The sequence below is a fragment of the Pocillopora verrucosa genome, chromosome 14, assembly GCF_036669915.1.
Source record: "Pocillopora verrucosa isolate sample1 chromosome 14, ASM3666991v2, whole genome shotgun sequence".
In the NCBI taxonomy this organism is placed as follows: domain Eukaryota; kingdom Metazoa; phylum Cnidaria; class Anthozoa; order Scleractinia; family Pocilloporidae; genus Pocillopora; species Pocillopora verrucosa.
Window position 1 is genome coordinate 18396979 of NC_089325.1, and position 24820 is coordinate 18421798.

General features: G+C 37.6%; 1 protein-coding gene and 1 non-coding gene across 2 annotated transcripts; both read right to left on the bottom strand.

Moving 5' to 3' along the window:
• Window positions 1–5438: 5438 nt before the first annotated feature.
• Window positions 5439–6929, bottom strand: LOC131787685 (octopamine receptor beta-2R-like). Its single transcript, XM_066161819.1, has 2 exons — window positions 6875–6929; window positions 5439–6590 (listed from the first exon to the last, which is right to left on the bottom strand). The coding sequence occupies exon 2, from the start codon at window positions 6513–6515 to the stop codon at window positions 5439–5441; it is 1077 nt and encodes a 358-aa protein (XP_066017916.1). The 5' UTR covers window positions 6516–6590; window positions 6875–6929.
• Window positions 6930–12259: 5330 nt separating this feature from the next.
• On the bottom strand, window positions 12260–12332 carry Trnav-aac (transfer RNA valine (anticodon AAC)). The gene has a single exon. It is a non-coding gene; the product is annotated as a tRNA-Val (tRNA).
• Window positions 12333–24820: the final 12488 nt, after the last annotated feature.

Genomic DNA, 24820 nt, shown 5'->3' on the forward strand with positions numbered 1-24820 from the left:
GAGTACATCTACAGACACCATAATGCTGCAGATGGTATCAACATGAGCCAGAGACTGTGATGCACAATAAAGACAGCAACATCCTCATCATATGGGACATGCCAGTCAATACTGATAGAACTATAACAGCAAACAGACCAGAAATTGTAGTTAAAGATTCAATGAATTCCACTAGCAAACCGATTGATATGGCTGTTCCATCAGATAGAAACATCGCTCTGAGGGAAATGGAAAAGAAAAGTAAGTACAAAGACCTAGAACTAGAAATACAGAAAATGCGGCATATGAAACCGTAGTGATCCCTGTGCTTGTTGGTGCGCTTGGTACAGAAAAGAAGGGGATGGAGGAAAACATAAAGAAAGCATCAGAAGCAGCTCCTGTGACAGAGGTTCAAAAGATCTGCATGCTGGGATCTGCGCGAATCCTCAGAAAGGTGCTTAGTGTATGATCAGAATGATTGACTTGGGTGACTGATGCCCTAGGTGCATGGTTTGCGCCCGGCTGATGCACAAAAAGAACACCAGCAAAGACTGTGACAGAAGAGATAGTAACGTTGATAATAATAATTATAATAATAATAATAATAAATGATGTGAATTCAGCAGTGTACAATCCACAAAGTGGCTCTTCTTGTCGGCTGTTTCCAGATCAAATTGAAATTTAGAGTGTTGGTTTTTTGTGGAGGGAAGAAAACCGGAGGACCCGGTGAAAAACTCTGGCAGCAAGGACAAGAACCAAAAACAACTTCCACCAACATGTGAAACCAGGTCTGGGAATTGATCCCACACCACAGCAATGGGAGGCGCGCGTTCTCACCACTGCACCATCCCTGTTGATTGATACCTCCACCGTAGAACAAGGTAAGGGATGGGCCCCCTTCCACCCCAAAATTTTCCAGGTGTTTCATTATGTTTCCAATTGCTTCAAAATTAAAGGGGAGCCTGTTGTGTTATCTACAAGTTAAGATAGAAATTATGGGTCACCAAATTATTGGCAAGCTTCCTTGAGGATAAGATGAAGATTTTGACAAAGGAACCAAAGACGCACAAAAACGTATTAATGTTCTTTATTTGTCTTGACGTGTAGTGCTCATGTCCTATGAAGAAACCTATCACTGCGATGACAAAAATAACTTGGAAAACCAATGATGTGCAGCGCTGATTGGAGGTTTTCATGATATGATCGTGAAGAATTGGTCAGCTTGTTACGGATATTGCTCATTTCTTAGCAGCCTTGTAATAATTTGTGCATGCTATCCAGGGCCAATAGAGCTGTCACTGATATAAAAGTGTTGTTATCGAGTTATTGTCATCGGGAATTTTAAGAAGAGCCCCAGAAAAGACTACGGATTTCATTTTGTGTTTGCTTCTCTGAAATAAGGGTTAACGAAAAAGAAAGACGAAACAGTTGATAATGTCTACCAGAATAGGATTTTGTATGTGCAAGAGACAAAACCTTTATTCTTTAAGTTGTGTTTTTCGAATTTGTCATTCGTTTATGTTTAATTAAGTGAATTTCTGCGTAGGAACTTCATGCAAATTGCGTTCTTGTATTTTTTATATCGTTCTTGGCCCATATTTCGATATCATCTTGTGCCAAATTCACGATTCGGGAAGAATTCCTATTTATAAATTTAAGTAATCCACAATTTCTTTCGGGGATTGAAGACTTAATGAACTGTTTATATCTCCAAGTTGCTATACCTGTAAACACCTTTACTAACTTCCTTTAATTTATGGAAAAGGCAGAACCTTAGGGATGCCTTCTCTTCTTCAATTTTCTGTCTTTTAATGCTATTTTCTTTGTAAATCTTTATCTCTGGTTTATCTTCAATTTAACTCATTCCTTAAACATGTTCTAATTTTTATAATGCAAATCTTGTGTTAATTTCCGCAGGTCTTGATCAGAACTATAGAAAAGCTTAACCTCCACATCGACCGAAAACACTCAAAATGAGTTTTTGCAGCCGATGTGGACACACGTGGAGGAATGGAGCAGCAGTACGCTTTTTGCGGACGACTACACCGAGCAGTTTTGTTCAAACAACTCAGGACTAGTTTAGGCTACAAAGCAATTGTCGGGAAAGAAGAGGTATCTCAGTTTTTCGAGCAAATCCTGGGAGTAAAGAATAAAAATAGGCTTGATGTAAGGAGGCTTACTCAGCTATCTCACGGTGCAACTTGGGTGTACACAAGAGGAGACAAGTCCGCTCGCCAGGTATGAAAGTAATCAATGAGAATTTAATAGTTCAGCTGTTGTCAGTTGTAAGCCTTATATGCGGGCGAGATGGAAAAGAAACATGTCGGCAAGGCCTGGATGGGCAACAACGTTTCATTTCATGAGACTTTAGCCAGCGGGTCGATATGTTCAATAGGAAAGTCCTCCTCCATCCCTCCATCGACCCTTTTAGTGCTTAACCGGAGAATCGTTCTGTCTCCGGATTTTAAGATTTCAAAATTTTCGTAAGAATTAGATTTGAGCCATGGGATCGATTGGTGAAATCAGATGAAGCAAAATTAAGTGATAAAAAAAAGATAAAATGATAAAATAATGACAATCCAATGAACAATATTTCATTATAATTTAACAAACGCTTTCGTAAGTCATTCAGAATCCAGGAGTTTCAGTTGTTTGTTACAGCCAGCCTAAACGCTTCTATCCGACATATGCAAAGCTGAGAGAAAGGTGAGAGAGGGTGCAGTTAACGGAATGAACTTAAGAGATTACATTATGGAACAGCGCAAAGTTCTTGACCAGGTGGGTAGGTTTCTTTAGGCTTTGAGCGTTAAAAAGTATATTTAGCGAAAAAGGTTTACGCCAACAAATGTTGACTTCTATGTTTTAAAATATGTGATAACTACATCTGTGAGTATTATTTCTAGCTTGAAAATGAAGACAGTGACGATAAGGAAAACCGCATCGCATCTACAGCAACCAAGTTGTTAACCCGGAATGGAACGTTCGTGAACATGCTGCTCGCACGATTTGTTTTCAGCAGGCACTAGTGTCAAGTAGCATATATAGTCGCACAAATTCTAAAAAACTTAAAAAAGATGAATTGGGTACTGTTTTCACGGCGGAAACCGAGCACCTTGGAGTTCTACAAATGACTTCCGTGCAATGTCAGGGATGGAACTTTAGCTCATTGCCGGGTTAACGCAGACGAATATAAAACAAGTTTTGAGAAGGGCCATCCCGAAACCAAATTTCCAATGATTTGTTCAACAAACTATTATTAGAGTCCCCAACAGGGGAGACCTTGAAAATATTTCGGATATTACAGCAGACGAAGGAGACGACAGAGCCAAACATGAAGGTCAATAAGTCATGCCTAAAACTTGATGTGAACAGAGTGGTTTTCAGTTGAGGTTTCAACCAGTTACGCACTTTATTGCAGCCTTGAGCTTTTTTCAAACAAAACCATTTTTTTCAACTATCATTTTTATTACAGTATCGTTATTACTACACGCTACTCGAAAAAAAGAGTAAAGAATCAAACGATTTGCATCCTATAATACTATATACATGACTTAGGAATTATTATAAGTAGTGTAAGTAACAATTGATCTTTCAGCTTACCGAAATTATGAAAGTTCGAGGGGATCCGCTGCTTATAAAGGCATCAGTTGTATCAGAGAGGACTTTTGGCGAGATTGCAAAATTTATAAAAAAAACATCACAAAGGGATGTTTTTCGTCTATACTTGTTGGGAGGAACAAACAGAAACGAAAATCTCCAAAGGAACCAAAAAAAATTTTTAAAAGGTCGTGCTGGAATCCAAACAGCCACAACCATATTAGTCATATTAGGGATAGTTTTCAACAGCCAGTCAACTTCTGAGCCAACGATTATTGCAAAGAACAAGTAAATGAACGACCATGAGGCCAATTTCGACTTACGAAAGCGATTCTATTACTAGGTAAAAACTAGGTATAGATTACCTTTTATCTATTACCTTGTGAAACAAGCAATCGCGAAACACCGGCTAATGATACCTTCCAAGGATTTTCAAAAGCCGTAAAACGAGGATTCGAAGAGTGAGGACAACACAGAACATGAAGAAAGCCCTCTATCATCACGGCTTTCTTCTAGTGAGTGCGAATCTCTTCTGAATATGGCAGAGACCCCTATATTTCCATGCTCCTCTACCCTCTCCTACCCTCGCTGAGCCGAGATTAAAAAGTGCATATTTCAGGTCATAATGGTAGCGGAAAAGTAGATGTCAAACAGAGAAAAAATTTACGTGAAAAAAACTGTCAAAAAATTTATGTGCTTTGTGCTCTTGAATTGGTGATCTAAATTTGCGAGTCGAAAAAAATCCCTGAAATTGAAACTTTGTGAAAAGACAAGCTCGGCAAATTGTGCTATTTTTTATGATAGAGAGATCGTTTTATTAATTGATAATAATTTACGTGAAAAAAGCATCGGAGAAAGGCAAGACCGACGTAATTTTACAGCACGCACGCTATTCGTCTCTGCTTACGCTATCAACAGACCCGAGACTTAACTGGAATGTAATCATTTCAAATTTAATCGCCCATGTGGATTCATATTAACAAACTACTTACCGTAGCTATAACTATCCTCTGTTTGCGCTTGCTGCATAACTCTCAAAGAAGATAATTTCGTTTTCCTTAAAGTGGTCTATGAAACTGAAAATTCAATGGTTGAAGGTGAACTTTATAGAGCCAAGGTTTGGATATTCAAGAATCAGTATAACTTGACGTTGACGCCTCGTTGCAACGACTGCTACGTCACTTCTGAGACAACGGGGCGACGTTCTCGACCCAGTTTCTTTCCAATATTTTTGCTGCGCGTTCCGTTGTCAACTGACGTTCCCGTCCTCCTGCTTGATCATTCTGATAACGTCAGTTACGGCGCTTGTCATGTTTACAAACCTTTGTTTGGTTCTTCTGTCGCTACTTGCCGGCTGGCTAGTTTCAAAAGTTCATTTGCAATTAACGAAAATAAGCCAGAGAGAAGCTCCGGGTTCTGTACTCTGATACAGCACGCTCTATCAAACAATTGCAGAGTGCGTTATTTCCGAAATTTATTATAAAGTGATATATGGTTTTCCAGAGTTTCCATGCTTTCTTTTGAGAATGCGCACGCTCAACTTTTTTTCTCGAAACACTTTTAAAACTGGCACTATTTTGACTTAATTTCTTCGTCCCAGTTTTTTACAAGTGAAATACAGATCAGTATCGTGTTAACAAATAATTCTTGGTCAAATCCAGGGCTCTTCCTCTTTTCACTAAAATGATGTGATTAGAAGTTTTTGTTGCTTTCTGCATTACGTCGTATGAACCTTACACTTTTCCTGTATCCATTTAAACTTCTGTGTGGAAAGAAGCTTGGTGATATTAATTTGGAGGGTAATATTCATGGTGGTGCCCAGTTTTCATTACTACCTTGATGAATACAACTAAGGTTCCAGTTTAGACGGCTGATTGTTGAATTTCGTCAATGCTGTCCCTTACTAGATGGTTCTCGTGTTTCTCTGCGCCTCGATATCTTTGTGTTATTGTTAGTCTGATTGATGGAGTCATGGATGGAATTCGTGAATTCCTTTTCAATGTAACAATTTTAAAAGCACTCCAAAAGTCTTGTTTGAAGAATGTGTACAATAAAGGATTAACGGCAGAGCTAATATATCTGATGATGACAAACATTTGGGATGCTTCTGTAAAAGAAGCCTGATCTTTGATATCTATCCATCCAGTCGTGGAGACAGCGTAAATTAATCTTAAAGTGAACCAAGGTATCCAACAAATCGCGAAAGCAGTCGCCATTGCGAGCAGAATAATGAGGCATTTCCTTTCGTTGTTAGCTTTCTTAAATGCGCGAGAATCTTTCTGGCCAGATGATTCTTTTGACGACCGCTTCATAGACACTGCTTTGAACATAACGCCGTAGGCATAAAGGATAAACATATACGGAACAAAAAACACCACGCAAAGACAGAAAATAATGTGTCCAGCTTGTAAATATAAAGCGAAAGAGTCCTCTGCGAGCCATGAATCCCACCAAGTTGCAGGTACTGACCCCAAGAACGCTGAGCAAAGCCATACGGATGATAATGCCTTCCTCACTGTTTTCCTGGTCATCAAGAAACGTCCAAAGGGGTTGACAACGGCGAGATATTTGTCCATAGTAATAGCAGTGATGTGGTAAGCTATCGAAATTGAAATTACGTTATGGAAGACTTCTGAGGTGCAGTACATCACAGTAAACGACGGACTAAGCGGAGACAGATGAACCAAAACCAGGAGCAATGGAATATTTATCAGCCCCGTCATGATGTCGCTTATAGCAAGGCTCAGCAAGAAATAATTTGCAGGAGTGCGCAGACTCCTCATTTTGCCGAAAAGATAAAACACGACTCCATTCGCTATGATGATTGAAACGGCAATAGGAACAAGTTGTGAGGCCAATTTATAGTTCGGTTGATGGAACGCTGTAGGGTGTTGAAGAGATATGTTACTTGAATTGTTCATCGTGTTATAGTCCTTCATATACTAGTTTCTTTTCTTCAGTTAAGCACCAAATTGAAAATGTGAGGTGGTGAGCAAAATGGTTTAACAAAATTCCTATAAATGAAAATAATTGCACATTATAGAGGGTATATAACAAGTGTTAAGCATAGTTGCTAAGTCGAAATAGTACCGCATTTACTATAGTCTCAAATTTCAGGCGAAATCAGTAAGTCAGCCAGATATTTAAGTGGAAATAATTACAGGTGTACCAATAGATGCACATCTGTTCAAAGCTCACGCTAAATTTTATATTTGCTTTGTTAAGCAATTCGACAAAGTATATCATCTCAATTGAGGAACAAAACCCTAATTGTCGCTATTAAGACAAGTTATATTACCGTTCAAATGGACTGTGAATCATAATTTCGTAGAAATTCCACTTGTTCCCCGAGGTGCAATGATAGTACTGTCTTCTCTACGGCTACCCAGCCTCGTTTATTGTCTGATTTAAGAGTAGCACGCCATAGTTGCCGAACCATCTTCAAAGCAGCGTATGATTATTTTTGAGCGTAGCGGATACATATTTTAGGCATTCTTATTTATTTCAAAACTCATCTGTCACTGTTGGCTGCTGGTAGATTCATCTGCTATAAATTCGAACTCTTATAGAGGTTTACAAAATTCCAAAGGGAAATAATTGACAGGTTCTCAAAATTAGAACGTCCTTAGGAAAAATGTATAATAGAAATGCTAGTCAGAAATAACGATTTCTGAGCCTCGATGATCAGAATTCATTTTTAGTAATCGTAAAGACGGTCACTGTTAAAGAAAAAAAAGAAGAGGCTGGGAGAACTCAAGGAACAACCACTGAATAAAGATTGGTGAAATGATTGGTGATCATATCACTACCGAATCTTGCAGCCTCTGCTGTGCAACCTCATCGTCATCAAAATTATTCTTGTGTATATAATGTATTCATACATTTAAGACAGACTTACCCGTAAGCTCTTCCTCAAATAGACTAAAAAAAAAACATCTTCGCTGTCTATTGCGTTCATTAGAAGATAAAGTAATGTAAGGAGAAAATCTTCAATCTCCAGGTGTTTAAATATTGTCACAGCCAATTCTTCAGCGATGCAACCAACATTTGGCCAAAGATTGAGATCAGATTCAAGTGTTGAATTGTAATAATTACGATTACGCTCTGCCTGTGTAAACTGACTCATAAGGTTGCATCAGAGGAATATCAGAAGAACACACGGTCAGTCCTCGATTAAGGAAAGACATCATATCATTCTGAAACAACTCAAAACGTGGGCGTCCATTCTTACCAAGAGAGTGGGTGCTAAAAAAGCTATACAGCATACACCAGGTTCAAATGTGGCACGCTACCAGCCCACTTGAAAGGATCCGCTTCCTTGGTAGGGTTCTAGATCTGAGAAAGATAAATAGAAAGAAAGGTCATCATGATCATCAAGATCTTAAAACTTATGGCGAATGACAATAGATGGTAAAAGGGGAATGAAAATTCAAATGAGTCAAAGATCTTGTCTTTTCCTTACTAAGTCGTTATTAGTAAATATGTGAATAACCTAAATTTAAAATTTTTTTCTTTTTAATAACGATATCTTAATTCTAATGTAGACGAATAAAGTAAGACGAAAACACCTCTCCCACCTGGAAGTTTGTTAATAGCATTGAACCGAAGTCGAAATATAAAATCAAGATAGTATTCCTCCAATCACCTAAGTGGAAACTTCAAAAAAACTGTAGCTATTTGATTTTAACAGATTTAAAATTTCCTTTATTCTCTCAGCCCGGTGTTTATACCTGAAAACTAGTCTCAAGCTGTAATTAGCCTCGTCTCGTGATCGCCTTCTTTCACTATGCAAAGATTATCGTCTTCCGAGAGTAAGACTGATGTTTTTATTTTCTCGCCTGACTCCTGACAAACACAAGTTTTAGAGTAAAACTGAGCTGCTGCGGGCTTTACGGGAACACCAGCCAGTTTGTTTACTTCACGTTTTCGATTTGGTTAAGATTGTTATGTCAAAGACGATCGTTGAAACTTACTAGAATATGTCGTTTGACAGAAAACGATGAATTTTCCAACTGACAACATTACAAAACAAGCGTCATAAGAAAGTCGCACTATAGCAAAAACTTCATTGATCTGAAATGCTAAGCACCACTAAGCTGCTATCCGCATTTGGTGAAGAACGTGTAAACTAATTCGCGAAGAACTTGATGTATGTATTACTTATTAGCTTTTAATCCTGCTGGCACACAAAAACAATGGTAGATTACTTTAGGAGTCTTATAAAAGACAAGAAACTATTTACCATCAAAGATTTTTGTTCCATTTTTGCACGACTTTCAGTTCTTGATCACTTAGACGGCGCCTTCTCCCTTTAACACTAGTGCCAATGATAAGGCGAAAACAGGCTTCACACAGCTGTTGGACCCTGCTCTATTTACAAACTTAAAATTTACGTAGGTGTATCTTGGTTCATCGAATATTCAGCTTATCTTTCCTCAGGCTAAAGTTGGAAAGTCACACTTTACACATACATCTAATTTTTAAAACGAATCCACTCTGTTCATTTGATTTACCCGAAAACGTTTTGCTGGAATAATGTGAAAAATAAAAATTATGTTTATGGTTGCCTGGTGATCTGCGTGCGTTGGGATTAAGGTCTTTTTGATTTGTCAGTCTTCCCGTCGCCAAGCTCCATTTCCTTTGAGCTTAAGTGCTTTACAGTCACCTTTGTTTTGATACACAGATCACTCAATAACTAACCTTAAGACTAGATTGGTTCATTGAAATTCACTAAGGTTAGTCACTATATCTTATGAAATAAATACAAAATGAAATATCTTGAAATGTTATAGTAACTTTCTTATTGAGCCTAGAGCTTATGAAAGCCATTGAAACCCACTGACTACAGTACTGGAATAGATCTGAAGACAAAGATATGTCTTTGGCCTTTGTCTTACTGCCGTCAATCTATGAATGTAAGACACGGAGTAGCCGACGATGGCACTGAATAAATATAGGAAATCTGATACACCTTTCGGTGTTTCTCCTTTTTTATTTTGTGTCGTGTTTTCCCATATCGCTTTCGATTAAAGCCCTGAGTGTTAACACCGCTCTTAGGTGCTTTAAAATACGTGCGACAAACCATGGTCGAGTTTTACTAATGGCCGTGGTTCGTGGGTGTAGGTACATGTCGGGGATGATCAGTGAGAAATTAAAATTAAATAAATATTTTATTGTAATTTTGCAAAAATATCACGCACAACACATTGGTTTGAAAAAGTACTCAGTCAAGAAAAATTTGAACCCCTTCTCTCCCCCCTCTACAACGCAAAAATATCCCTCCCCTCCGAGAATAACATGCAAGAAACAGCGAAGTGAAAATTTTATTAAGAGGTGTTGGAGAAAATTGAATGAAAATTTCTTTGGTGCCAGTTTCCTCGTACGAAGGGTAGCCAAAAAGGGGCATCGTTTCGATAAAAGTTGCCATCGACCATGGACCAAATACAGCCTTTTTCATTTTTCTTTTTAAATTAACTTTACCAACAACAATAGCACAAAGATCATATGTACTAAAAAACTATTAAATGTTCGCCTGATACCACCAGAGTAGACTAGTTGTTACCAAGACCGTTGTGGACAAGGGGAAATTATTTATATCTGTCAATGGTACTATATGCTCGCATTTTTTTTTTTTTGGTTTTTTCAATTTCATTCGACTGCAATTAGCGACTAAAGTAATCCGGCATACTCATGCATGGCTTGATTTCGTGGTCCGGAGCGAATTGAGGAAGAATTTCTTTACTCGCGTTGATGATTAATTTCACATTAATTATGTATAACTGATTACCCACGACTTATTATTGAATATGTATTGCAATTTCTATTTGAATTGTGCGTGAGATGCTAGAGTCATCAGAGAGCTATTGTGACGGCCAAAAATATGTCGATTGAAAAATGAATTTACATTCTCTGACTAATCCCCATATGTCTGGATATGTTATCCTTCTTCTGCCGCATAGAATTTGCCAGCAGCGTTGATTTCCAAATGGTCCAAGCGAATACACCAGCAGATTGTCTTTCCCAAGCCACTGCATCATGGGTAGGAAAGCAGGTATATAAGAAAGAATATAGCACATGATAGTCATCGAGGCCTCTGAATCAATCCAGTTCAGAGTTCTGTTTATTTCTATTTTAAATTTTCAGCCAATGTACTGAGAAAGTTTTTACAATTATTTTCAACGTGGAGAAAGAACCACAGTTCACTATCAAGTTCTAAACCTAGCAATTTGGAAATACACATTTCTGTCCATCCTCAAGCTAAGACGTTTCTTTCGGGAAATCGATGTTTTCGTCTTGTCTACATCAAGAGAAAGAGCGAAAATCTTAACAAGCCTTAGATCAATGCAAACACTTGTTGATATTAATATTTTGGTAGAGAGATACTGGTTTTTAGATCTGTGGTGGAGAAACACAATGAAGATAAGGAATTATCGCTGAAGGGATCCACGGAAGTAACTATACCATCAAATAAATGATAATATTCTATCATTACAGATGATAAAATCAGTAATGAAATGATGACGAATGCTAAACATACTCCTAAAACTTATCACCACCAACGCGCACATCTTTTATTTAATTACATTAAATGCAATTCTTTCCAGTAAAACTGACATGATAAGTCGTGTTTATCGTGAAGGTGTTTTGCCCACCTTATCGTGACGTCAGTTTGGTTAAACTCTTACAAAAGGAACTGTTTCGTAAGGTAGTTTCACCCAGTTTTACGCTGACATTTGGCTTACGTAGTTCATGTTACGTTAGAAAGCTAAATGATTTACTCACTTGGCTATTAGTTTGTGTTAGAGTTCGTTCTCAAGCAGTGCTCATTTATCTTTTGGAAGTTGTAGTTCTCTTTGTCTTTTTCTTAGATATTGGTATAACTTGTATCTTTGAATTGGAATGTTTAGAATGTTAGTTTGTGCGTTAGAAATTAGCTTGGTTTCTTCCTTGCAATTTTCATACGTCAGTTTACGATAAGTACCTGGATACGTCGTCTACGTTAAATAAAACGATCCAAGGCTTGTCCGTAAAATATGTCTTCGCTTCATAGCGCGTCCTCACTTGTATTCCTCTTTGTTTCATAGTGCTTGGTATTTTTCTGTTCCCTTCTCGATTACTGTTCAAGTGCATTTATCAAAGAGCGCCCGCCAACCTTCTTTATCTGCAAAACCACACCAATGTCCAAGAACATAGTTTGAAACGGTTTCAAAACATCTTTCTTTACGTTTTTCTTTCTGATTAGTGGCACTAAGGACGGGGGATCTGGTTCGTTGAATACGGATGTATTGCCATCAGATAGTGTGCCAGAAGAACCCTATAACGACGTCAATGCCCTTCCCAGACTGTCGAGGCCGTACTAACGCCGCAATTTGCATATCAAATACCCTAATCACTCGTTCCTATGTTTCTCATATCCACGAGCAAACATTTGTTCATGCTTAGCGTGCGTATATCGAGTTATGGATGCACGCGAGAAGTTCGGAGAGCACAAAAAATGCGTAAATTTCAGCTTGTTTGATGTCGGTCTTTTTCTTAAAAAAGAGAGGGTCAACGTACTTGTTTTTGTTGGATAGGCTGTCCGTCATGTAGTAAAATAGCCCTGCAAGTCTCGTTAGAGTCCTGATAGCCAGCCTTGAATAATGAAACTTGGATTTCGTATGGTGTAGACGATTGTGACAAAATTTGTTTCTGGCAGGGCTCCAACCTGCGACCTTCCGCGTGTTAGGCGGACGTGATAACCACTACACCTCAGAAACTTGCATGTACTCTGTTTTAATGGCACTTAAGTGGCATCTACGCCATGTCTGAAATGCCTTGCAGAATCGAGGAGGGTGTCGTGGGAACAGGCTTGGTTGTTTCTGTCATTTATTTGCCTCTAACTCCTGTTGCTGACTAGCTGAAGTTGTTGCTGGGCTGTCAGGGTAACACGCGAGTTACGCACGCTCGAACGTTTCATTATAAGTTCATGTCTAATTTTAATTCAGGAGTATCACTTTTCAACGTAGTCAAAGACAGCAGAGAGACGTCGAAGACGTGGAGAGAACGATTTCGCATAGACAGAACAAATGACAGGGTTTCGCAGAATTGTGTTGAATTTACTCCATACGAGTAAATTTTGCGATTCTTCGCCAACACGTGCACGGAATTTTTTATTTCGTCTGAGCTTTCTGTGGTGTGAATCCCAGAAAATAATCGGGATACAAAGATTTACAAGGCCACATCAAATTACTAGACGAAAAAGCTGTTCTCGAGTAGTTGAACAATAGCGCATGTTATGTATAACTTCTAATCGTTCTTAATAATATGTTATGCCGTAAATTACCTTTCAGTTTTTGCGTTTTCAAGTACCGTACCCCAAGAATAAAAGATAATCAATTAGATACAAAGATGAGTGCGTGAAGTCAGTAAATCTCCACCTCCCACCAGATATGTTTATACCTTGAGAACTTAAACCCGCTACGAGCTCTACATTACAGAAACCTGACCGTCATTAAGGACGGTTAATTTTTTAGAATTATAGTTTTTATAAAAAAAAATTAATAAATGAATAAGTGACAAGGAAAACATAAAAGATGATTTCCATGAAAATAATACTCTACGTCGTACGTACTCCCCTAACTCAACAACAGTCAATTAATAACAAGTTAGGGTTAATGTTGGGTTAGGGGAGGGGTAGGTGGGCAGTTGCCCAGATACTGATATTGATCCGTTTCTTTTGTAGTCTTGAGTGCATCAACAAGGTATTCTCATTGACTTTGCGTTAGAAACAATAAGGTTAACGATCACTTAACTTTTCTTCTTTTCCAAGGTGGGAGGAAGTCTGGATTCAGGAGAAGCAGTTACTTTAGCCTTGTCCCTTTAAGATATCTTTCATAAGTTTCTCAATCTGGGCTATGTAAGATACTGAAGGAGTTAATGTTGTTGTTGTTGTTTGTCGCGGTGACGGACAACGGTCATATGGTAATGGATTGTTTTACTTCCGTAGTATTTTGTCAGTTGAGAGTATCTATAAGGGATAGAAGCAATTTGAAAACAAAAAATGAAAATAGAAAAAGAAGTAGGAAGCGGTTACATCGGGGTAATTTAGTATCATCAATACAAAAATCAGAGGCTATGTGCTAGTTTTTCGATAATCGTGACTATCCTGTTTTTGTCGTTCTGTCGGGCCACCACTGCGCCTAGCAAATTGATCGACAGACAGCTCTACAAAAGGCTGAGAGGCAAAATACTTATCGCATTCCATTCACTATCAAATTTCAACCGGACAACTACGCAGTTAAATTTATCATTCTTAAAAAACTTTAAATCACTTCAAAACGATGGTAGTATAGTAGATGGCGGTACAAGACCATTTTCTTGAAATGGACTCGCACATTCCATCTACTATCTACTTGTCATATGCTGGTGGACAATGGATGATATCGCCAGGTGAAGGATATAGTATGTGGTGAAGTCACGCCATGTGAATTCTTGTGGAAACGAGAGTTTTCCCTGAAATACGGGATGGTAATATTATTTTTAAAAATATCACATGTAATAATGAAGAATGAATTGGATGAATTAATGTGCCCATTCTGTGATAAACAGATTAAAAAAAGATTCGCTGAAATTGAAAAATGTTGTCCAAATATGAAAATAAAAAAAGGCGAAAAAGGTGAAATGTGGTCAATGTGAACCAGAAACAGAATTTATTGATTTTCATGAGAATATGTAGAAATTTGTGAGGAAGTCTGTTTACGTCAGAAAATATCATATTATGAAAGTTATATTTACCGTTACCAAAAAGTGTCAATTGACTATAAAAAATAGACAGAAAGTATTGGAAATATTTGAATTTATTGGTAAAATTATTACTAAAAAAATAAATAAAGATCTAAAGGGAAAGATCATCATTAATTTAATCATGAAAAAGATATTCGAAATGATGAATATCGAGTTTGAAAGTATTATAACAATAAAATAAAAAACTCGCTTTTCATGACCAATGGTGGTCTAAAATAATGAACGTAATTGGAAGAGATATCAGAAAAATTATTCAGAGGTAAATTTTTGAGAGCAACTATCATCAAACTTCTTAACAAGAGGGTATATATCAATGATAATATCATCAAGTACTTTTAACTGAGATAAAGAATCTTGATCGTCGTATGATTTACCTCTCATGAAACACCTTAAATCCATGAGAACTTTTTCATTACCTGTGGAAGCAAAGCGGCATAGTTCGATCTTCTTCCTGAAAATTTTTTTATTTCAATGTAAGTCTTTGAAAAAAAGACCACTTCCAGAAATAACTCCAAGAAGAATTGGATTTTGTGTGACACCACCAGCAATGGTTCCAACCACAATGAGTCCAGTAGACATTACATTGGAAATTAAATTAAATTTTTTGAAATGTTTGCACGCTTTCTAGTAAAACCCAAATGATAAAAAGTGTAAAAAGCTTTCAACTCATTTATTTCAGACTCAGTTAATTTTGGATCAGTGTAATTAATAATGGTAATTGAACTGAGTGGAGTGCAATTTGGGCTGAAATCATATGTATGATTTCAAAATTGAACGAGCGCGCATCGCGAGTTCGATTTGAAATCACTAGTATGATTTCAGACCAAAATTGCACGACACGAGGTTCAATTACCACTTTTTTACATCCATTTTGAAATTGCCCAAATACACAACTTAGTCAGTTCAAATATTTTATTGACGCAGTACTAAGCTGGTTTGAAATTAAATTCATCCATTTTTTGGGGGGGAAAAATAAGAGTTTGGAAACAATAGATGCAAAATTTGCCACATGATACTCTTTGTTTTTCATTCTCCTGCAATTTGATTGGTTACTTTGATTGATTGTTTTGTTTTTAGTGGCTGGTAAAAAGATGCAATTTAAAGCAAAAAATGGTGCAATTCATGAATAAATCGCACCAATTAGAGCCAATTAGATTACAGGGACCACCAATGATTTCAAAATGGGTGTAATAAAAGTTCAAAATGCTTTTCTTGTTTTTCATATATATATATATATATATATATATATGTCAGTTATATTATCATATACAGGAATTTCCGGCTCTGAGAAAAGCCGTAACAACACACGTGAAAAATATCGTAATTTTTCACTTGTTTTGATATAGCCAATCAGCTGCTGATACGTCACTCGCCTTGGTCAGGTTGATGAATGAACAGCAAAGGCATCACGATTCTCATTACAAATGGTTTGTCGGAACTTTCTCGAATTATGGCGGCTAGAACACTTAAAAATCTGTATCGCTGACAGAAAGTGAGGTTCAAACTTTGCTAGTAAGGGAAGAAAACCAATCTACATAAAGAAAAACCGAAAGTTACGAATTCAGTGACGTTGGTGTTGACACTTCTCTCGGCTGTGAATGAATATCGACAACTGGAAGATTTGCCACAGGCCGAATTTGGCCGTTTACCTGAAAGACTTCTTCTGTCGATAAAGACAAAATTAATGTATGAGAAGTTTGTAAATTGAAAATTACGACCATTGTTGTTTTTGTAATCATGATTGAACGCATTTTTCCATTTTAAGAGTTAGCGCCAACGCATTTTACGATTGTCGATTAATTTCTTTTCATTCATTACTGAAGTCGGCTTTTCTTCACAGTAAAGGGCTATTGTGTTTATCTGATAAACAAAGTAATACTTGGTTGCTTGAAGATATGGAATTTCTCCTCACGTGTTCGACTCGACATCTCACTCGTGAGCTATCGAGTTAAACACTCGAAGAGAATTTCCATATCTACGCGCGTCCATGTATTATTCGATATTTATTATTTTGGCCGTAAACGGGCCAGAATCAGAAAATTCGGTTTGGTTTTCCTCCCTAGGAAGATGCACAATAAGCGCTACGCAGCAGTTTTTAATTGGCGTAAAGCAATGTGGTGAACATAGCCTGGGAACGAGGTTGAGTTTTGGCATCGAGTGTAGTAAGGTGAGGTGAGGTGACTGGTTTTGAAAAAAAGCCGAGGTCTGCGTAGTTGGATATTTACCACCATTCTGGATTTCTCTGTGACTAAAGCTAAGTCACAAAGTGACTTATTCCTTTTCTGTTGACTTTGCCGCGGCAGTTACGTTAGTCCCCGCAATTCGTCTAACGGTTTTAGTGTTTCCAATTTGTCATGGCATCAACTTGTTCCAAAGCCGGTCTTTATCGCTATAACTCTCCATGATAAGTAAATAATGAAAAGCACTCAACGGTGATTTTGCTAAAAACCGCAAGGCCTTCAATTCATTCCCGCTGAACCGCAAATCCAGCCAGAATATAGGCTCCGTGTAGCTTCTTGTTTTAACCAAGTTTGATGATAACTATATAACTATTGCTTAATCCATCAAATATTGTTGAAGATGTATCTGTGAAAGGTGATATACTTTTGTTTTCTTCTTCGATATATATCGTGGCAAAATGACAACACTTCGAACTGTTATAGGTATTTAGAAGTTGTTTTTTAATATAATCATTATTGATGAGGAAAGCAATGCTTAATTCTAATATAATGAAACTGGTTAGTGTGCTTCTGAAACCATCGAAAACACTCAATAAATACATACTTGTAATTTTTATTTTAATTTAGTATTATTTGGAGATTCACCAGTGAAATGACTTTCATCTGACTGTGTCCCATTAATGCTATGATTTATTGTTCCATTAACATAGAACTTCATATCATTTGCATTATTATGGGCCACCTTACTTCTGTAAAAAAATTTTTTTGTTGTATCATCAAATACTTTTTTTTTGTGACTGAATTTTGATCATTGAAGGCATGTTTCACGATTAGTTCTCCTCCCATCTCAACTTTTCATCAAATTTGACTGTCTTGTTATCAATTGAATACACTACATCCGAAATACTGGTTGAAATATCATTACAACGACCCTTGAAACCATAACAACATAAACCAACAAGTCCTGTGATATCAATTTTATTTCTCATATCAATAACAAACATGAGATAGTCAGATGATTCAGAGCTTTCTTTTATAACATGTGCTATGGTTCTGATATGATTGTCAAATCTGTTTAGTACGTATCTTTCAATGGTGTTATTGTGACTTGAAACAAGTCTCAACAGATTTATAGTCAATATCAGAACTGTCCCAAAACAATTAAAAAAACCACACTATATTCATTTTTTTTAATGAAGCAATATCAATACCAACACATGATGAGTAATATTGTTCGTCAGAATGTAGATGTAGATGTAGGTTTACTTCCCAATTTTTTTTCTTGATGTTGTGAAAATCTTTATCAGCAAATGAAACAACTGTGCAATTATGATCATCTGTGAATTTATTGACTGTACTCATGGAAAAATTCAAATGTATTAGTCATGCCTAATCCTCTGACAGAATAACCAAAACAATCATGAAGTATCCGATTGTAATCTTACAACATGTATAATATCTAATGGAACCCATTTATTATAAGTATTTTCTATTTCAACAATACCATTGGAATGAATATGGCTACCACTTGTTTTTGTTGTAATACTGATTCTTGCTTTTTGTCCTTTATAACCGTCTTTGTATTTAATTTTTCACGTAGGAGAGCTTCACTTAAATATTAGTATTCAACCGAACCGCGAACCAAATGTAAGCGGAATGTTGCTAGTTCGAAACATGTTTCTGGTGTACGCGCAGAATAATGCTAACATTAATTCAAAATGAGGTCTACTGAAAGGGACAACTTGAAAATGGAACGTTTGACTGTGAAACACGTAGCTTCGAGAACTTAGGTTGAGATTTAATTATACGAAACAGGAGCAAATAATTATCTAACCCCAATCCTTGTTGAGTATATTTTTGTTTGTTGGTTTGTTTGTTTTTTCAATATCTATTGTTTAGGTGGGTAAAGCTCAGTTTAGGATAAAAAGAGAAAAATATCAACTTAGTTCGGTGATTAAAACCATTGCCTGCTACAAAAACTGTATTAAACTCTTAATAAGTTTTGAACCTTCCGGCTCTCTTGCTTTTCTTTGGTCGTACGTTATTTTTAAATCAACGACATGCAAAATTATCAAATGAAATAGGTAATTTTTTATATATTAAAATTCAAACTTGGCGCCGAGGCTTCGGGGAATAAAACAAAGGAAATCACATCGAAGTTGAAGGATGAATAATTTATTTATTTTGTTTTTTTCCCCTAAGCCTCGGAGCGATGTTAGAATTTGATATATCGAAAACGGCCTATTGAGAGGGTGGTTTAGCGTAGCCGCTCACGCCTGACGGAGTATCTATAGAAGCACTTGACTAAGCATGGAATCAACCCGAAGCGCGTTAAGTTTTCAGACCCTTAAGGTGGAAAAAGGTCATGTACCTGTAAGGCCGCCACAATAAAAAGTCGAATGAGAATATATCTCAATGCTGGCCATGACACCGTGATAGCATCGCAAATGGTGACAGCCATGAGTCATCTGGCACAATGGCTGGAGTCAGCGTGACCGTGAGCGGTCCGCAACGTACGTACTGTAAAGTCAACGCCACTGAAGTGGGAAGGAGTATTAGCTTTATTTATAACGTTGCATACACCAACGACGGATTGCTGGTGTGGAGAGCGTATGGAGTTGGTTCCGGTAAATTTTCACCCTAGGGTAGTTCAGCTTAGTCTCTGTCAACAAAGCAGTAGTCCTCGTCCTCAGTTAAACAAGAATACCGATAATGCGATTTCTAACGTTTCTTTTCAAACCGTTAAAGCTAGACCAAGCGCAAAAAAAAACCCACAGGAGAGAGACAGTGACGATGAAACCTGTGAAAAAGGATGTGCATCAAGTCCTTCCAGCATTTCTCTTCCTTAGAAAAACATCTGGGCTGTGACAAAAACAAGTATGCCTTGGAAAAAGAAAAGCTGTACGACCAGGACATGACGCGGCACAACTGAAGCATGGCGGTAGTACCGTTCCTGAAACTGTGAATGAAAGTGTATATATATATATATATACATATATCGTTAGAGGATGAAGGTCCAGCGCTACTGATGGGATGGGCTCTGAAGTCAGAGATAGTAACAAGAAAGAACCTTACCATGCTCAGAAAAACTATCTTACTGAAGTATTTTAAGAGGTAGAACGCACCGGGAAAACGGCTGATCCTTCTTTAATTTCGAAGGCAATGCGAAGAGCTAAGCTCAACGATGGCTCAAGTATCTCTGAAAATGACGACTTCCTCACACCTCAGTAGATAGCAGGACTTTTTTCTCGCTTAACAACGAAAAAAAGGTTTCAGCTCTCGCGGTGAAGATGTTGAAAAATATGAGGCAAACAGAAATAAAGACATGGAAGAGCTTACTAAGGAAGTAATGAAGACTTTTGCTCTTCTTCAGCATTCAATCATCTTTAACAAATACAACATCTGTGAAACTGTGTGCCACTCCAAGCTGTCGAAGTTTTCCGAAGAGATGCCGCGGGAGATTTGTACGGTGCTTGAGCTATATATATATAGATATTTAAGAATTAGTTGACAAGTGCAGTTGTAAAAGCATTGACTAAATGCCCAGTGCAAACCTTGCATTCGTTGCATGCGTAAGGATTCCCTCCCTGTCTGCAATCTTACGAATTACTGACGTACCTTGGTGATCCGCTAAAGCTGAACAAGTAAGTGTTTCCTTTAAAGCCGTCTATACGAAGTAGTTAGTTACTTCTTAAATTTCTGAACTTGGAAGGAAAGATTAAGAAGATAAGCACAACATGGGTTTGTTTACTTTCTTTTTTCTGGTAAAATCTAAATGCTAATCCTTTAGAAGTGGGCGTGAAAATTCTGGTCAGACCAGTCAACAGGCTTATATCTTAAATTCGTCATTACACATCATCTACGCTCTATAATACATTGCCATAACATTTAGATTTAGCTAAGCCTAAAAGCGGAGCTCCTGTTAGTTTATTTTCCAGCCCTTCTTTATACTGAATAAAAACTGTAATAAAACTCTTCAGCGCTGGCTGTAGAAGAGTTTCTTCAAGGGGATTTAGAGACCAGCTCGGGGGGTGGGGATGGAGGGAAGAATTGACAAGGTCTGGAACCGGTGTCTCCTGGCGCACACTAATGGGGTATCCAAGTTACGCAAGCAATCGCGTCTGTGCATTACCTTCTTCCTCGCTCTTCCACTACGTAATGGCTAAGATAGTTCCCACAGAACAGCTGGCTGTGCATGCTAAAAGTAGCATCTTGTACGGACACCCCTACGGTCATAGGTCCAAATCTTTTCGGCGTGATGGGTTGCTACTATGTCGTATAATTATGGGGCTACGCTGCGCGCACTGCCAGCTCCGCTCTAATTCTCTGATGGTTTTAGACCCGACTATATTTGAGGGGGAGAGATCACTGCTTAGAGTGCAAAATATCTTGCTAGCAGGGATGATTCTTTCAAACGCCACTGTTTAAAGTATACAGTATCAGCACAATTAACTTACGGGAGACATGTAGTTTTACATTACGTCCCGAATGTGAGGTATACTGAGCCGCACTCGGGGCTGCTGTCTCAGCTAGTGCAATGATTACTTTAGGCGTTTCTTGAGTTTCGAGATACGTATAGATGGTTTTATAAACAAACGTAAGCCTTTTTGAATTACTTCCGGGAAAAGACAAATGTAAATATAAGAACGTGCCACCTAAGTTGTAGTCTTACTACCGGCAAGAGTAACTTCACGAGGCATGGTAGCCTCTGGGGAAGAAGTAGTATAAATATAAATCCGTTGAGCGTTGGTTAGTTCAACCATTTCAATGAAAGTTGTGGTTTTGACCCTTAAAACAGCTTCTTTTTAATAAACAAATATTCAAACACTGCACTTTGCTCTATTGTACATGCATCTGCAGTGTTGGGTTATGCCCTTTGCAGGTCTTTTGCTTTATCCACCGAGAACAATAGTTCAAAAAATACCATGATTTATTTAATCATGATACATTTTATAAGGATCGAGGTTAGATAATTGTTTGCTACTGTTTCGTATATTTAAATACCGACCTAATTTCCCGAAGTCACGTGTTTCACGGTCCAATGTACTATTTTTGCGGAGTTGTCGCTTTCAGTAAACCCTATTTTGAATTAAATAGCATTATTCCGCACGCACACTTGAAACATGTTTCTCAACTAGCAACATTCCGCTTACATTTGGTGCGCAGTTTGGTTGATTACTAATATTTAAGCAAAGTTCTCTTACGTGAAGTAATTACAGCCTCCTTTTCAACGAAATGGGAGTAGAGAAACCTCAAATCAAATCCCCCGAAATAGGCTTTGGATGGCGTTGACTATCCTGCAAAGTTGTTTTGCTTCTATGTGAACGATGTAACAATTTCAGGACTGTAGCCTTCTTATTCAAAACAGCAACATGGAAGGTAAGAGGATATTATGTTAAATATGCAATAGATTGGACGTAAAATGCCAAACATTTGAGTTTGCCTGTATTTGTGTACATTTTCGGCAAATAAGATTAAATCGCGCTAAATCATTCCCGAAAAAACCTTTGCAGATCAAAAAGATTTACACTTCATCTTCCAAAAGTTAGACTTTCAGTCAACTAGACGCTTTAAAGGCGTTAACTCGAGCTTTCTTAGGCGATTTTCCTCTTAAACTGTTTGATACGTGATTCAATAGATGTGGCTTTGACTTTGATTCTCTCTTTTCTTTTTCTTTATTCAATATATCTCTTTTAGCTTCTGTATCCATTGATTCGTATTTTTCTGTGCGTTTCTGAAATAATTCTTTCTTCTTTGTCGCATCCATGAATTGGAATTTTTCTTTGCGTTTGTGAAGTAATTTTTTCTTCTCTGTACCATCTAAAGATTGGTGATTTTGTCTGCGTTTGCGAGATAATTATTTCTTTTTTGTAGGATCCATTGTTGAATACCTCTTTTGAATCTATTCTACAAACCTTTTTTTGGCAACAGGTTCCATGCCGTCAGTTACATGTTTTTTTCTGTGTTTTCTCACCATATTTTTCCCTTCTTTTTCACTAATTTCACAAGAGCAGCAAATAAATTGTATATCATACTCTATAGTCTGACATTGCTGTTTATTTTGAGTAATATAATGAATTGCCTCTACAAGTTTGTTTACACAACTGATATGTTTCACATGTTTCATTGCAGCTGAATTACCATCTTCATATGTCAGAAGTGAAAACAATCTTACTGTAATGTTTTGTTGATAAATACAAGCTGCACAGTAACTTGAAATCCACGGTAACCATGTTGCCCCGAAATTTTAGTAATGTCGCCCGAAAAAAAAGTCAAGTCGCCCGATCTTCATGGTGTTCCGACAACACCATGAAGATTCTTAAAGCGTTGTTCGTTCCTAACATCGAAGGGAAGTGTTCTCTGTTTCTGACAAAAAAATGAAGCGTTGTTTATTTGGTATGTACTCGTTTCTTCTCACGGACATTTCGAAAGCTTGGGAAACTCCTTCTTGTTTCTTAAAATGCTATGAAGACTTTGACTACACAGAAATCGACTGTATGGTCAGAATTGAAATATGTTTGAGTAACGACTCTAAAAGCGTTGCTCGTTTCTAACAACAGAGGGAAGTCATTCTTCTGACCTTTGATCAACAGCCAGTCAGCTTTGCTCAAACAAACCCTTGAAATCATATCAAGCATTACACACTCCTGACTGACCATTAGAGGTTTGAGCGTCAAAATATGGACAACAACCAACTAATGGGGAATCCGGGTGTCAATCCCGGTACCTCCCGCATGCTAAGCGGGCGCCCTATCTCTTGAGATTCTTTCTTTAATATAAAAATAAGCCAACTGTTATAGGGTGTACCCGCCTCCTTTTTATCTACCGTGCTTATGGTCATTTTTCTTATCTTGGTGGATCAGTTTTACTTCGAACATCCGTGAGGAATAAAACGGTAAAGGATGGTGCAGTTATTTTTAGTGCCACCTCACTAATTCATTAACTCAGTCGGCAAAGCGTGGTGTGGATAAAGCCAAGATTGTGCCTTCGACCATCACGCAAACCAACGAGGAAAATACTATTTTGCTGCTTTAGCACATGGTTATTTTAACTTGATTGGTAGGGAAACCTTACGTGAAATTTTGGGAATTTGCATAGGGTGAAAGTAATATCAAATCGTTTTTTTCTGGAAATGTCGCCTATTGCCTTCGCTTTTCTGCTAAATTTGTCTTTCACGGGCTCCGGTGGAACCCGCGAGTATGTTTATTTCTCCTAAGCTCTGCCTCCTCTAACAATGCGACACACGGTCGGTGATTAGTGCTGAAATTGTACAAGAGAAGCTAAAAGAAACGGTTTACAAAAGCTTTATAAAAAGGAATTAAAGATAAAAACGACAGGTTTTTGTGGAAAAACAGCAGATAAAATAGTCGAGCATCGAAACTAACTAATTCCGCCTAAGTGTTTGACACCGATGAAAAAAAAGAACTTACAAAAGCTGTAGTTTACAATTGCATAAATTGTCACGCCTTCCTGTCGGCAACCAATACTAAGGCAGTACATCTTGTCACTGTGTTAGTTCAACTTAACACAGCGTGTGACTTTTTTTTCGTTTCGAAGAAACAAGTGTCAAAGTGACTTTCAAGACTTCATTACGTCTTTCAGCTATCATAGAAAAATGGATTTTGTAACACAAGCACGTAATGTGTGATTTTTTTCGAACAATAGCATAAACCATAACTTTCTGAACTATTGTTTCTTTGTTCTGCCCTGAGTTTGAGCTCTGCCGCCATCCTACAGGGTTTTACCGGTACAGTTTCCCTACGGCCTTGTTCGGTTTTGCGCGAAAAAAAATAATCGTTGTAGTAGGAACCTTCGTTTTGACTAGCACTCCTTTTAACAGAAAAACAAAAGATTGCCACTTAATTAGGTACTTAACTGACAGTCTGAGAGGCAAACTAATGACAAATAACGAAAGAAATACTCGCAGTTATACAAGAAATCCTGCCATGTCAGCTTGTCATATAGGTAAGCGCGAAATTATCTAAGTACATTGTAGGTCAGCTCAAGCCTGAGTACTGAGCTACAATCGAAGAGCATGTAGACTGTCATGTGAAGTTCTTCTGTTCGTTTTGATGTATCCATGGAAATAGCCCCAGGGCAGCCTTGGTTTGAGAAAAGCGGTTCTGTTAAAAGCGTCCTAATCTTTGTACCTTTGGGTAAAAGGGCCAAGTAACCACAAGTACCATGTTCACATTACTGCGTATTCGTCGGCAGGCTCACTGATATGAAAGTCTACCATCAACCCCTGTGTTCTTCTAATTTTTTAAAATCATACATTCGCC